At 41.3% G+C, this 12730-nt stretch overlaps 1 protein-coding gene across 1 annotated transcript; it reads left to right on the top strand.

Moving 5' to 3' along the window:
* Window positions 1-14: 14 nt before the first annotated feature.
* On the top strand, window positions 15-12313 carry cep41 (centrosomal protein 41). Its single transcript, XM_007890845.2, has 11 exons — window positions 15-215; window positions 2935-2998; window positions 3681-3728; window positions 4569-4630; window positions 6096-6162; window positions 7776-7935; window positions 8752-8924; window positions 9096-9163; window positions 10398-10512; window positions 11646-11861; window positions 12062-12313. Exons 1-11 carry the CDS (start codon window positions 180-182, stop codon window positions 12178-12180), a joined length of 1128 nt encoding a protein of 375 aa, XP_007889036.2. The 5' UTR covers window positions 15-179; the 3' UTR covers window positions 12181-12313.
* The last annotated feature ends 417 nt before the right edge of the window (window positions 12314-12730 follow it).

Genomic DNA, 12730 nt, shown 5'->3' with positions numbered 1-12730 from the left:
CCGGGCGGCGCGGGGGGGCCAATCGCGACGCGGGAGGAGCGGAGGCGGCGACGGTTTGCCGTCGGGGGGGCCGTTCGCCGCCTTCGCCGTCGCGCGGCGTTTGTTTTTAACCGTTAAGCGTCGAGGAGGAGACCTGAGGGAGTGTGTGTGAGAGAGAGAGATAGAGAGAGAGAGAGGGGATGTCGGCGGCGTGGAATTCAATCGGGAATCAGGAGGTGAGTCCTTTGTGTGAAGGTGTATTTCGCCCTTAATTGTTGTTGTTGTTGTTATTATTAGTAGTAGTTATTGATCGTCAGAATTGTTCAGTCAGGATTTATTTCATCATTAATTCATCATTTCATTATTTAATTGTTAATCGTAATCATCATCATCGTCATCATCGTAATCGGTGATAAAAATGTGGTCGAGTCAATTCCCCGTGAAAGCGCTTCTTTTTTTTGTGTGTGTGTGTGTGTGTGTGTGTGTGTGTGTGTGAGAGAGAGACGCCTCGACCGGGAGAGGTGATCGAATGCAAAGGATTATATGTTATTATTATTATATATTATATTATTATTATTGGACGGCGCTCTGTCGGGCCGGTCCGGGTCATCAGGGAGGACCCCAGGCAGGGCAGACCGGTCGCTGGGGGGTGGGGGCGGGGGTCAGGGAGTCCGCCCCGTTGACCCCACGAAGCCAAAATGCCCCGACGGGTTGGGCGGTCCCCACCGGACAAGTCAGCGGGAAAGGCTTCGCCGGGCGGCGATATCGATGGCCAAGCTGCTGCGGTTTTAGCCGGTCAGACACCGGCAGTTAACCCCCCCGCTGCCCCCCCCTCCCCCCCAACCCAACCCAACCACACCCCCACACACACCCTCTCACCCCCCACAGCCTTGGCTCTCGCCAACCTGCGCCTCACACTTTCCGGAATTAGGGAAAGCAGGATGCGTCCCTCCGGGGAAAGAGAGAGAGAGAGGGGCGATCCGTTCCATTCCATCCCGACAATCTTATCTCTGGGATTTCCACGCGTGGGTCCGGGAGGCAGGGAATTCTCGGCTTGGCTTGGATACGCTTAACAACAACAACTACAAGATTGCATTTACAGAGCGCCTCTCACGTCGGGAGGACGTCCCAAGGCGCCGGACAGTTGGGTCGGGACCCGAGCCTTGGGGGGAAATGGTCAGGGTGAGGGGAGGGGAGGGAGGGAGCGAGGAGGGGGAAGAGAGTCGAGAGGGGAGCTGAAGGCTCGGTCAAAGAGAAAGGTCTTGAGACCGGCCTTGAAGGAGGAAAGGGAGGAGGCGGCGAAGGCACTGGGGGATAGAGTTCCAGAGCCTCGGAGCTGAGAGGCTGAAGGCCACCGATGGTAGGGCGGTTGGGGCGGGGGATGTGGAGCAGACCGGAGCCAGAGGAACGGAGGGTACGGGCCGGTAAGTAGGGGGATAGTAGGTCGGAGAGGTAGGAGGGAGCGAGGCCGTGAACGGCCTTGTAGGTGAGGATGAGGATCTTGAATTCGAATTAAGCAACGGTGATGGGTTTCCGCGAGTGTCAGACACCCACCCGGCTGACCGACCCCCCCCCCCCTCCCCCCAAAAAAGGCGACTCCGAGCGCCTCACTGGGACCGCTGTCAAATGAATGTTACGTCTTGTTTTTTTTTCACTCTTGCAAGGGAACAACATACCCCCACCACCACCACCACTATCTGATTACTGAGACCTGAAGGGTACGGTTTTATATCTGCTGAGCGAAGCGATCCTGGTGTATTACTTTTAAGTTTTGACATTTGGGCACTTTCAGTGGAGTTTCTGGTCGAGTGTTCCTAAATGTGCGGTTGAGAAAGAATGTAGATATCTTTAAATGTTGCATTGTTAGTGTTGTTGAATTTTAGAACTTTTTAAAGAAAAACTACCAGGACCAGCAGTTTAATAAAAACAGTATTGTTTGCCTATATATAAAAAAAGGCACACTGACTACACTTCCCAGCGTAGCCTGTGCAGCACTTTGAGACGTCCTGCCGGTGCGCAAGATGCTGTATCAAATGCAAGGATCATTTTTTTTTTATCGCTGTCGTTAACATGTAAGGGCCTTACACAAACAGGTTATTGAACTTGTTGCAAATTGGCGATGATCAGTTTGATGACCAAAGGAAAGTGATGCTATAATAATAAAATAACAATCCTTGCATTTTGTATAACTCGTGACTGAAACATCAAAGCACAACATTTTACTGAAAAGTATAGTGTTTTATAGGCAAACACAGCAGCCGATTTGCACCCAGCAATGTCAATAAACAGCCATGAAGTGGATAACTAATTTTAACCAGAGAAACTTGCTTCTTGCTACCAACTGCGCCAGACTGCACCAAACCTATAAGACGAGTAAAAAAAAAAGTCTACAAATTGCAACATTTTTAAAAAAAAGTAATTTTGACTGTTTAAGTAATTATTGACTGCTGTAAAGAAAAATTCGCAATTTATTCATTCCATTTTATCATATCAAGATTTCAAGTAAGAACTACCAAGTGTTGTAACTAGAGAAATTTGGCAGCTGCAATGTCCAGTGAGTTTGGAGGAGATCCCCATCACTTTTTGAATGACGTTATGTGATCTTTTAAACTCACCTGAAATGAGCAGATAGATCCTCCATTTACCTAAGGGCAAGCATATTCTGATTCTGACCAGGTTTAGTAACACACCATGAAATCAACATTATATGGATATTTTACTTAAGAAAATCAGAATATGCTTGCTTTTTGTATTTTTAGAAATTATTGATAAGCAACTGTGAAATTTGTCACACAATCCTAAGTAAATGAGGGAGAATTCTATCCCTATGGTTGTGTTTATGATATAGACTTGATATTATTATGTGTTCATAAAAAGCCTCGATATTGTGTGTCAATGTCTGGATAAATAACAGTCTTTATGAAAACCTTCAAAGCAGTTATTTTTTCTCTCTAGTACTTGAAGAAGAGAATTCTACCAAATCCGAAATACCAACATGTCCGAGCACGAATTAATACTGGTAAGTTGTTAAATAATCACAAATATGTATCTCTGTAATGATACATCCGCAATGATCCACTGCAAGGCACTGGTGCACTGAAGAGTGCAGATGTAGGTAATCGGGTCTATTATAAGCCATGAATCTGTTCATTGGTTGTTAATTGCATAATTAAGGGCACTTTTAATTTCTTGGCTTACATAAAACAGATAACGCACCTACTTTTTACACACTTTACACAGTACCCATAACACTATTGTAAACTCAGTAGTGCGGAGTATAAAAATCAGTACAGACTAGTTGGACATTATGACCTGTTTCAGTGCTGTAGATTTAATACAATAAGTGCTAGGAGTGGGAAGGTGCTTCGAAGAAATCATTCTAATCGGAAGTCTTGGTTCAAGCTTATTAATGTACGAAAACAATATATTTTTCAAGTCCTTTAATTGCATTTTATAATTTTTGAGGTCTTTGTTTTGTTTTTGCATTGATTCGTGTAAGAACAGCTGACCCAACACAAACCAGCAATCAAATCTGAGAACTTCATGCTCTGTATGGCTCAGTTACACACTGGGCAGTGGGTTTACCATCTGAGCCATAAAGGGAGGCTTCATACTCTACTAGTTCTGACAGTGTTAACGTCAGTGTCTGTTGTATGTAATTCAAGTGAATATGGAATATGTTAAAATATTTGTTCCTGCAGGATGCAGCCTTTCAAAATACATGGAAAAACTTGAAGAGATGAAAAGAAGTAAGTGATTCCCTTCCATGCAGACATAATTCACTTCCAGTCTCTTAAGATGATTATGAAGCAAAACGTCTAAAATGTTCATGGCAAAAATATTGTAACGGAAGATCAAAAGAAGTAGCTATATTTAATAAAAGAATCACAGGTTACCTTGTCTCTGGATGAGAAAACCCAAGTGACTGGAATCTACAGTACTGTTTGGTTTGTCTTCTCTAAGCAACATCAGCATATTGGGTATGATGTACTGGGTTGTTAAATCACTATGTTCTTTTAGTAAGCTATGGAGTTTGTCAAGAATTGTTGGATCCAAACTGTGAGCAATTCATTATTTGCCGGCAATTGTGTGTTCTTCAAGATTGAGTACAACAATACCTTTTCAAATGCATTTTTGGTTTGCACAAAGCATCATATGTAGAAATTATCATTGTTGATAGAATCGTTCATCCAGCTCAGTATTCAATAGACTAGAAAGCCTCAATAAATGTCGGAGCAATTTAATGTAATTGATAACGTTATTGTGCAATGGACAAGTGCAAAAGTGAAAATTCAAGGAGGTTAAAAGTACAGTGATGAATTAGTAATACTCTCATTAGTTGATTGTAGGTTAATAGCTGCCATCTAAAAACAAGCGTAATCCAAACCAAATCATCGTTGTTGAGTATTCAACAATTAATGTATTCACTACATGTAATATAGGCACCATGCTGCATTCACCAGGAACTGCAGTGGTGCAAAGGCATTTGTACACATCCAAGCATTTGTGTGCTATGATATCTATTTTGACAACTTTAGAATCGCATATTACAAACAACATGCAATTCTACTTTTTTTTCTCTCGCAAAGATTATAGATATAGAAGAGATGAACTATTTAAAAGATTGAAATTGACCACATTTTCTCAGCTGGTAAGTATTCTTTATAGTTTGGTGGCTTGTGGTGTATATAGGATATCAGGAATACTGTGCCTTCATTTGAAGATTTTTCTAATATTTTATTTCAAACCTGATGTACAGTAATTTATTGTGAAAATTGTTTATAGAATTTACACACACCAGAAAAAGCACCATGGGATGTCAATAATAATAATAATAATCCTTGCATTCGATACAGCCCTTTATCACATCATTGAGACACCTCAAAGCGTTTCACAGAATATATTGTCAAGGGCAGGGAGTTTTAGGAGGCAAGTTTTCACTAGACATCCCTGGAAGAAATGCAATTTGAAGATACAAGGTGGCATTCCTGTACATTGTTAGGGGAGCACAGCATTGACGAAGAGATCGTTCTTCTAATGAGACATTAAATCAAGGTCCCATCTGCCTATTCAATAAAGATTCCATGGCACTATTCAAAAGGAGAAGGGAGTTTCTCCCAGTGTTCTGGCCAACAATCCCCAAAATAAAATTGGTCATTCACTTCATGGCTGTTTTTAGGAGATTGCTGTGCGCAACTTGTTGCCCCTTTTGCCGACGCGTTGGCACACAAAAGGCTGTATTCCAATTGTAAATATTATTATTAATAATTACCATTCCCCAGATAAAATTGGTCATTCATTTCATTGTGGCATATTGCTGTGTGAAAACTGGCTGCTACATTCACCTACAAAATTACTGACTTTACAGTAAGATCCTATGAAGTGCTTTGAAACGTCTTACCAAAGTGAAAACTGCTGTATCAAATATAAGGATTGTTTTAACCGATAGACACTCTTTCAATCTCGTGAACCGGACATTGAAAATGATTGTTCCATAATAATAATAATCCTTGCATTTGATATAGCGCTTTTCACGTCTTCTCGACGTCCCAAAGTGCTTCACAGAACACACTGTAAAGTGTAGTGACTGTATATTTGTGGGCGAACGCGGCAGCCAATTGCGCACAGCAATGTCCCACAAACAGTCGTAGATTGAAAATGACCAATTTATTATTGTTGTTTGTTTTGGAGGATTATTGTCAGGCGGTGGAGTGAGGAAACTTGCATTACACATTACACTACACATTACATTACACATCTTGCTGCTGCTTTTCGTTTCCATTCATTATATGCGCATTTTGTTCTCCTAGTATGTACTACAATAGTTTTTAGATATTAACATATATTTATGTAATTCAGGGTGATCCAACCTTTTGGCTGCTGAGGGCCAGATGCCTTATTTGAGAAACGACCGCAGGCCCCACAAGTAATATTTTTGCGTTTCACTTCCAGAAACGCAGCATAACATTTACGGGCCAGATGAAATGGAAGGGGGGAGGGAGCGGGAATGAAATCGGACCGCGGGCTGCCAGTTGGATCACCCTGATGTAACTAATTACAAATCATAATTCTTGCAAAACATTAATATATTTTGATATACTTTGTCATATCCTCAGATACTTCAGGTAGCATCTGTGAATGAACAAAATAATGGGATATCTGATGAGGAACAGAGGCTGCAAGGTTGGTATAGGAAGTTCCTGGTCATAAATCTATATCTCAAAAAGTCCGTGTGTAGAGAATGGAAAATATATTACCACCTATCTTATGTGTAGGAATTTGTTACTAACACATTTGTGCCTTTTTTTAAAAAAAATCAAGGGTACATTTGCAGTTTTTTTAAAAAAAACTAATTTGTTTTAGATTTTCCTTTAAATCACAAACCAGGAAGTGATGTCAAGTGAGTGACATAGGTGGCTCCTGCCAATGCCTCCTTGCTTCTGGCTTTGACTTCCCCAACCTTCCCCGCCTCACTGAAACTCACTGAATCAGTGCAATCTTTGGCATTTGGTGAGCCCTTCGCCCTCCCTCCCTTCCAGGCCTTTTCTGCATCTTGCTACATTACCCGCCTTCGTCCCTATTTCACACTAAACACTGTAGTCATCTCAAGATTTTTTCTGATGCCTTCCTGCTGACCTGCCCAGCTTCACCATCCACAAGCTTCCACTCATTCAAACTTCTTCCTCCTGCATCCTTACCCTCATAAAAGTTTCAAACTCATTACATTAAACCTGTTCCTGGCTCCCCTGGGTCTCAGTGGTGTTAACCAGACCTATAAATTCCTCTTCGGCCTCCCACCTCTCTACCTCTGTGATCTTTCCAACCTTGCTCTCTCGCTCAGCAAATAAGCTTGCTGTCCTAGCTCAGCAAACTAGCTCCCTTGCTGTGCACCCTCTCCTCTACCATCGACAGCTGAACTTTCAGCCACTATTCTCAGGAACTCCCAACCTTTAGCCCTACATTTTAACTCTTCTGTTTCTAACTTTAAAACCCATCTACTTTTTTGACTATGCCTAAATTGACATTATTATGTCACCTCTGTGAGACAAACAATGGAAGCTGTTTTTATTCCATAATTTTTTTCTCTAAAGAATTTTTAAAGCCACTGATAGAAATGAACTCCTAATTTATTGTACTGCATTGCTCCCAATGACAGAAAGCATTTTGAGTCATTTCGACTGCATGGCTATACCAAAATGCAAGGATAATTTTGATTTATATTATCATCAGCCTCCTGCATATTAATGAACTCTGCTGTTTCTAAATCCTGCCCAAAAACTAAAACAAATTTTGAACAAAATTAATGTGAATATTACATTTTTTTCAAACAAAAACAACATTCTTAGTCTACTTTAAAAGCTTATGCAAAACACTTTACTACAACAACAACAACAAAATTACATTCATAGTGCGCCTTTCATGTCGGGAGGATGTACCAAAGCGCTGAACAGTCAGGTGTCGGGGCCCGAGCATGGGGGAGGGGTGGGGTAGGGGTGAGGGAAGGCAGAGAGGTGGGAGGGAGACTAAAGGCAGGGTCAAAGAGAAGGGTCTTGAGACTGGCCTTGAAGGAGGCAAGGGAGGAAGTGAGGTGGAGGGACTGTGTTTATAATTCGAAAAGGAAATAATAAATCAGATATGAAACAACCATTTGTTTGTGAAAAGCTTGGGTTTGTCCACAAAACAGTCCCTGTACTTCAGAGTATATCCTGTGAAGCGCATTGGGGCGTCGTCCTGACATGAAAGAAACTAACGTAAGTGTTATTATCATTATTAATGATGCACTTGATTTTCCACAGATTCAAATTCGGTGCTTTCTGCACGTGAGCCTGAGCTACTTTCAATAAAGGGCAATGAAGAAGACTGCTTTACAGGAAGGCAACCAAAAACTCCGATCCTGATGATAAGTGACAATGGTTCTGGTGAAAAAGTTGTTTCAGCTCGTTCCACTCTGCAAAGGTAATGAATGTGGTGCTGCAAAAAGGATTATAGTCTAGTGTTTTTTTCCCCCTCTTCCATATGAGACTAAAAGGGAGGGTACAGAAGAGGAATCAGATCTGTTTGGTTGCACATTATTTTAAGAGAAAATTAAATTAAAAAAAAATGTAAAAGTTGATTTGGGTTTGCAACTAAATATTTTTATACCATACGTTTTGTGTCATTTCACCACAAATAGCACACAGAATTGGTTGCAGGACTGACTTTCCTTACCTTAAACAGTAACTACAGTGTGTTTATCAGGGATCTGCACATTGTAAGTTTGTGTATAGAATTCTCATTAGCTCCCAGCAAGTATGAAACTATATGGAAACTATAGAAACTACATCTTCTTACTTACTCCCACAACTTCCAGCAGATCTTTACTTCTGTCTACAAATTCCTCTTGGCCCTCACACCTTCCTGCAGTGTAAATCATGCACTGGTTTAACTAACCCTGTAACAGTAATCTGCACTGTAAAGTAAAAGTGAAGAAACAAAAAAAAGTGAAACAAAAGTTCTCATTGTGGAGATTGTTACTAGTTTTTTTTACCAAGTTTGTAAAATTATGGATAACTTGTCAAAGTACTTTATCTAAAGTGGAAATTGACTCGACGGGGGTTTAAAGAAAAAAAAATGTTGATTTCCTTGTGACTAGAATTTTTAAGTTGAGAATTTTGTATGTCAAAAACGTGTTTGATAAATATGACTACGATGTTAATGTTAAAAGACAGATAGCCTTTAATGGTGTGTTATGAAGCTAATGTGATCTCTGATTTGATGTTGTGTTTTTTGCAGTGTTATAAGTGGTGTTGGGGAAATAGATCTAGAGAAGGAGAATGGTTTGAAGCCTAATAACAAACCTCGTGTACCAACTCATGTGGAAATTGATAAACCATATCCAGAGTGCCCCTACCTCTTGCTGGATGTACGAGACAGTGATGCTTTCAAGGAGTGTCACATTATTGGAGGTAATGGATAAAGTTGTATTACGGGAGGCTTAAAAGTACTGAAATGATAATATGGGGGTGTTGCATATTTGTACATTGGGCCCATGTTATAGTTCATGAGTGAATACACTTTAGAAACTTAGAAATCTACAGCTTCATGATGATTGAGATTGTTCTCGTTTGTCTCCATAGCCTACAATTATCCTACAGCAATGTTGTCGCGGACTATGAACCCTTACACAAAAGAGGTTCTGCAATACGTATCCTTTGGTTTAACTGGAGTTTTGTATAACAAGTCACCATATCACTGTGGACCTTAGATTGTCATTCTATCCTTTATTCCAAGTGTCAGATTTAATGGGGCACTGGTTGATTTTGTATTTTTGTTGTTAAGACTTAGGCTCCAATATAAACTAGAATGATAGGAAATAAAAAATTAAGCAGTGAGGACCCTATGTGACCCTATGTACAGTCTCCACGTGGACATTTACTGTTCAACATTTATCATTCCTAGAAGCCATAGAGAGTTTGTATAAGGTGTAGAAAATAAATCACACCAAAGCGGTTGGTGTTGTCTTTTGGTCTCCAAGGTGGAAATAGGCAATTTCAGTCAGTGGGCACAAGAATGGTTGGTATGTTTTCAATGGAAAATTACACTGTTTTTCTTCAGTATGCAATATGCACTTTGTCCATTTTTAGCACCAAGTGTGACCAACTCCAGGTCAGATATAACACAGACCAGAACCTGGAAAGGTCTCTTTAATCTGTTCCGATCTCAAACAAGCACACCACTTGCTGCTCTAGTGTGATTTTATTCTACTTATTTTATTAAATAACCCTTTGGCCTATCTGAGTAAGATTGCTAACTTAGCATGAACCCGTGTCCAGCTACGTTCCCAACAAATGGGTTGAGACTTCCAATCTCAATTTTCTACTACTGTACTAGCAGGGAGGAAAGCTTTCTGTCCCACTGATGTGAGCTAGTTTTGTGTTGTTTCTGAGGAGGGAGGGAAAGGGAAGCCACAACCCTTTGAGATAACAGCAAAGCAGGATTAGGGTTAATGCTCATTGAAGAAGAATGGAAGGACATAAGTCATTTCATGTCACCCATGTGTTTTTCTTTCTACTTCCACGCCTCCACCAACCCACGCCCCCACGACCACCGTTCTTTTCAAGGTGATATAGGTTTCACCCACAAAATATACAGTCAATTCATTTTACAGTATATTTTGTGAAATGCTTTGAGACGTCTCAATAAGGCTCTATATCAAATGTAAGGATTATTATTATTGTGTGGTACTTGGAGATGTTAAAAAGCCATTATAATGACATTCTAAAATTTGCAATTTTGTTTTCAGTGAGAAAAATTGGATTTAAAATATTTCTTCTACAGTTCCCTCCTATCTCCTTTGCAGCAAAGAGTGGTACACCTAACATGTAAAGTTCTGATTTGTCAGTTTAAGATGCTTTTGGTACCTTAACAGCGACACGCAGAAAAATGTCAGCGGGAAAATCATTCTGGTCTATGATGAAGACGAGCGGCTGGCTAGCCAGGCTGCCACAGTTCTGTGTGAGCGAGGCTTTGAGAACCTTTTCATGCTAACGGGAGGTGAGTGGTGCATCTTCCAATACCTTTCCTCAGGGATGATGCACTGCTACCACTGAGCTCTAACAAACAACAACAAAATTATATTTATAGAGCGGCTTTCACGTCGGGAGGACATCCCAAAGCGCTGTGCAGTCAGATGTCGGAGCCCGAGCATGGGGGAGAGGTGGTGTAGGGGTGAGGGAAGGCAGAGAGGTGGGAGGGAGACCAAAGGAGCGGTCGAAGAGAAGGGCCTTGAGAGCGGCCTTGAAGGATGCAAGGGAGGAAGCGAGGCAAAGGGACCGTGGGATGGAGTTCCAGAGTGTGGGGCAGAGAGGCTGAAAGCAAAACAAAACAAAGTAAGATGGAGTTATATCAGGATGCTCTTGGACAGCGCCTACTGGCAAGCTTCAGTTATTCAAACAAAGTAGGAATTTTGCTCTTGATCCAGTTGACTTCAGTTGGCACATGGTCTGAGATAGATGAGAGAAAGGAGGGAGAAAAGATTAACTTGAATGAATAAATAGGCCTCTCCACTCCATACCAACCTGTCCAACTCCCTCCGCTCAGCGGACTCTGGCCTGCTCCATTTCCCTCGACTGACCCAACCCACCATCGCCGGTCGAGCCTTCAGCCTTTCTTCACCCATCTTCTGGAACTCCATTCCATAGTCCCTTCGCCTCGCTTGCTCCCTTGCTACCCCCGTCCTCCCTGCTCTCCACCCCACTGATTCCAATCCCCAGCTCGGGTGCAAAGCCCTGACTGTCCAGCGCCTTGGGACGTCCTCCCAACGTGAAAGGCTATAGAAATTTAATTTGTTATTATGGTTGGCTTCCTAATGGGTCAGGGGATAAAATGCATGATGTGTGGTACTCAGCATTCCAGCCAAGTAAGGTCTATGCTTAGTTAAACAGTCACACTCAGAATATCAGTAGAACCTTAGAGCTTATGTATGTACTGGGTAAGATAGAGGGAAATTGGCCAAGAATTTTGCTGACCAATGACATTTTGCAGGAAATGCTGGTGGAAGGATACTAGATATGAATAGATTGTGAAATTGTTTAGAAATGAATCATTTTCTTGAACTGATTCATGTTGAAAACGTGCAACAAAGACATCCTTGAAATCCTGTCTGATGTAAATTTATGTGTTTTTAGGGCTGAAATTAGCTGCCCACCTATTCCCAGAAGGTCTACTGACTGGTTCAATCCCAGAGTCATGCCAGCCTATCACTCCTCCACCATCTCGCCGCAGACGTTCAGCACCTCCAGAGCCACCACTCCCTGCACAGAACAAGTTCAGATTTACTGCGGATGATTTGTTCAAAATAAACCATTATCTGAACGATTGTCTATTGCCATCGGAAACAGCTAGTAAGAAAAATGAAATTATGAAATAATTAATAATGAAAATATAGAATGAAATAACGAGAGAAATAGAATGGATACTGTTTAAATAGATATTTTTCCGGTGCCAGCATTTTTCAGTCTTTCCCAGTCTGAAGCTTTTCCTAACTTCAAGCTAATTTCTGAGCTTAAGATGTGTTGTAATTTCTAAAATTAATGTATTTCAGGTAATTGCAGCCGGCTTTCTTCAAGAACGCTGTCGACAATGTCTAACAGCCGTGCCCAATCCATGGCTGGCAGTGCCCGGTCAAGCACAGGAAGCTATCTGAACAGACCATGGAAATGAACAGCAGAATGTCACTCCCCCACTATCGCTTCTGTGTCTGATATATTTGCTATTTTTTTAAATCAACAGCTGCTAAAGAATTAAATATCTGTAGAAACGTATGTCACTGACATTTAGTAAAAACAAACAACTTGAAGCAACAACTGGTAGTCCATACTATTAAATAGCACGTTGTGGAATACCATGACGTTATAGTGCGCAACTATTTCAATGAACAACTAATTTCCAATACAATTCCAATTCATAGCACTGAGCGGGAACCAAGAGCATCTCGGCACACAAGAACAGGAAAGTTTGTACAGCACTGTTTCGAAATAATACACCAACACTGTTATAATGTTTGACAATATGTCAAAGCTTCAGGTATGCAGTATCTTTTCAATATGGTTTGATCATGCCACCAGCTTTGCTGCAGAAAGCAAGCAGTTTTGTACACTGAAACAATTTTTTGCCTTTTTGAGCAGCTTTAGAACAGACTGGAAAGGAAGAGATCTGCATTGCAATGCAGTTTAACATTCCTGAGCTATTCTCAGCTGTTAGTGTTGAGTCT

Source organism: Callorhinchus milii, unplaced genomic scaffold, assembly GCF_018977255.1.
Source record: "Callorhinchus milii isolate IMCB2004 unplaced genomic scaffold, IMCB_Cmil_1.0 Scaffold5, whole genome shotgun sequence".
Lineage (NCBI taxonomy): Eukaryota > Metazoa > Chordata > Chondrichthyes > Chimaeriformes > Callorhinchidae > Callorhinchus > Callorhinchus milii.
This window is presented reverse-complemented; position numbering and strand designations above follow the sequence as displayed.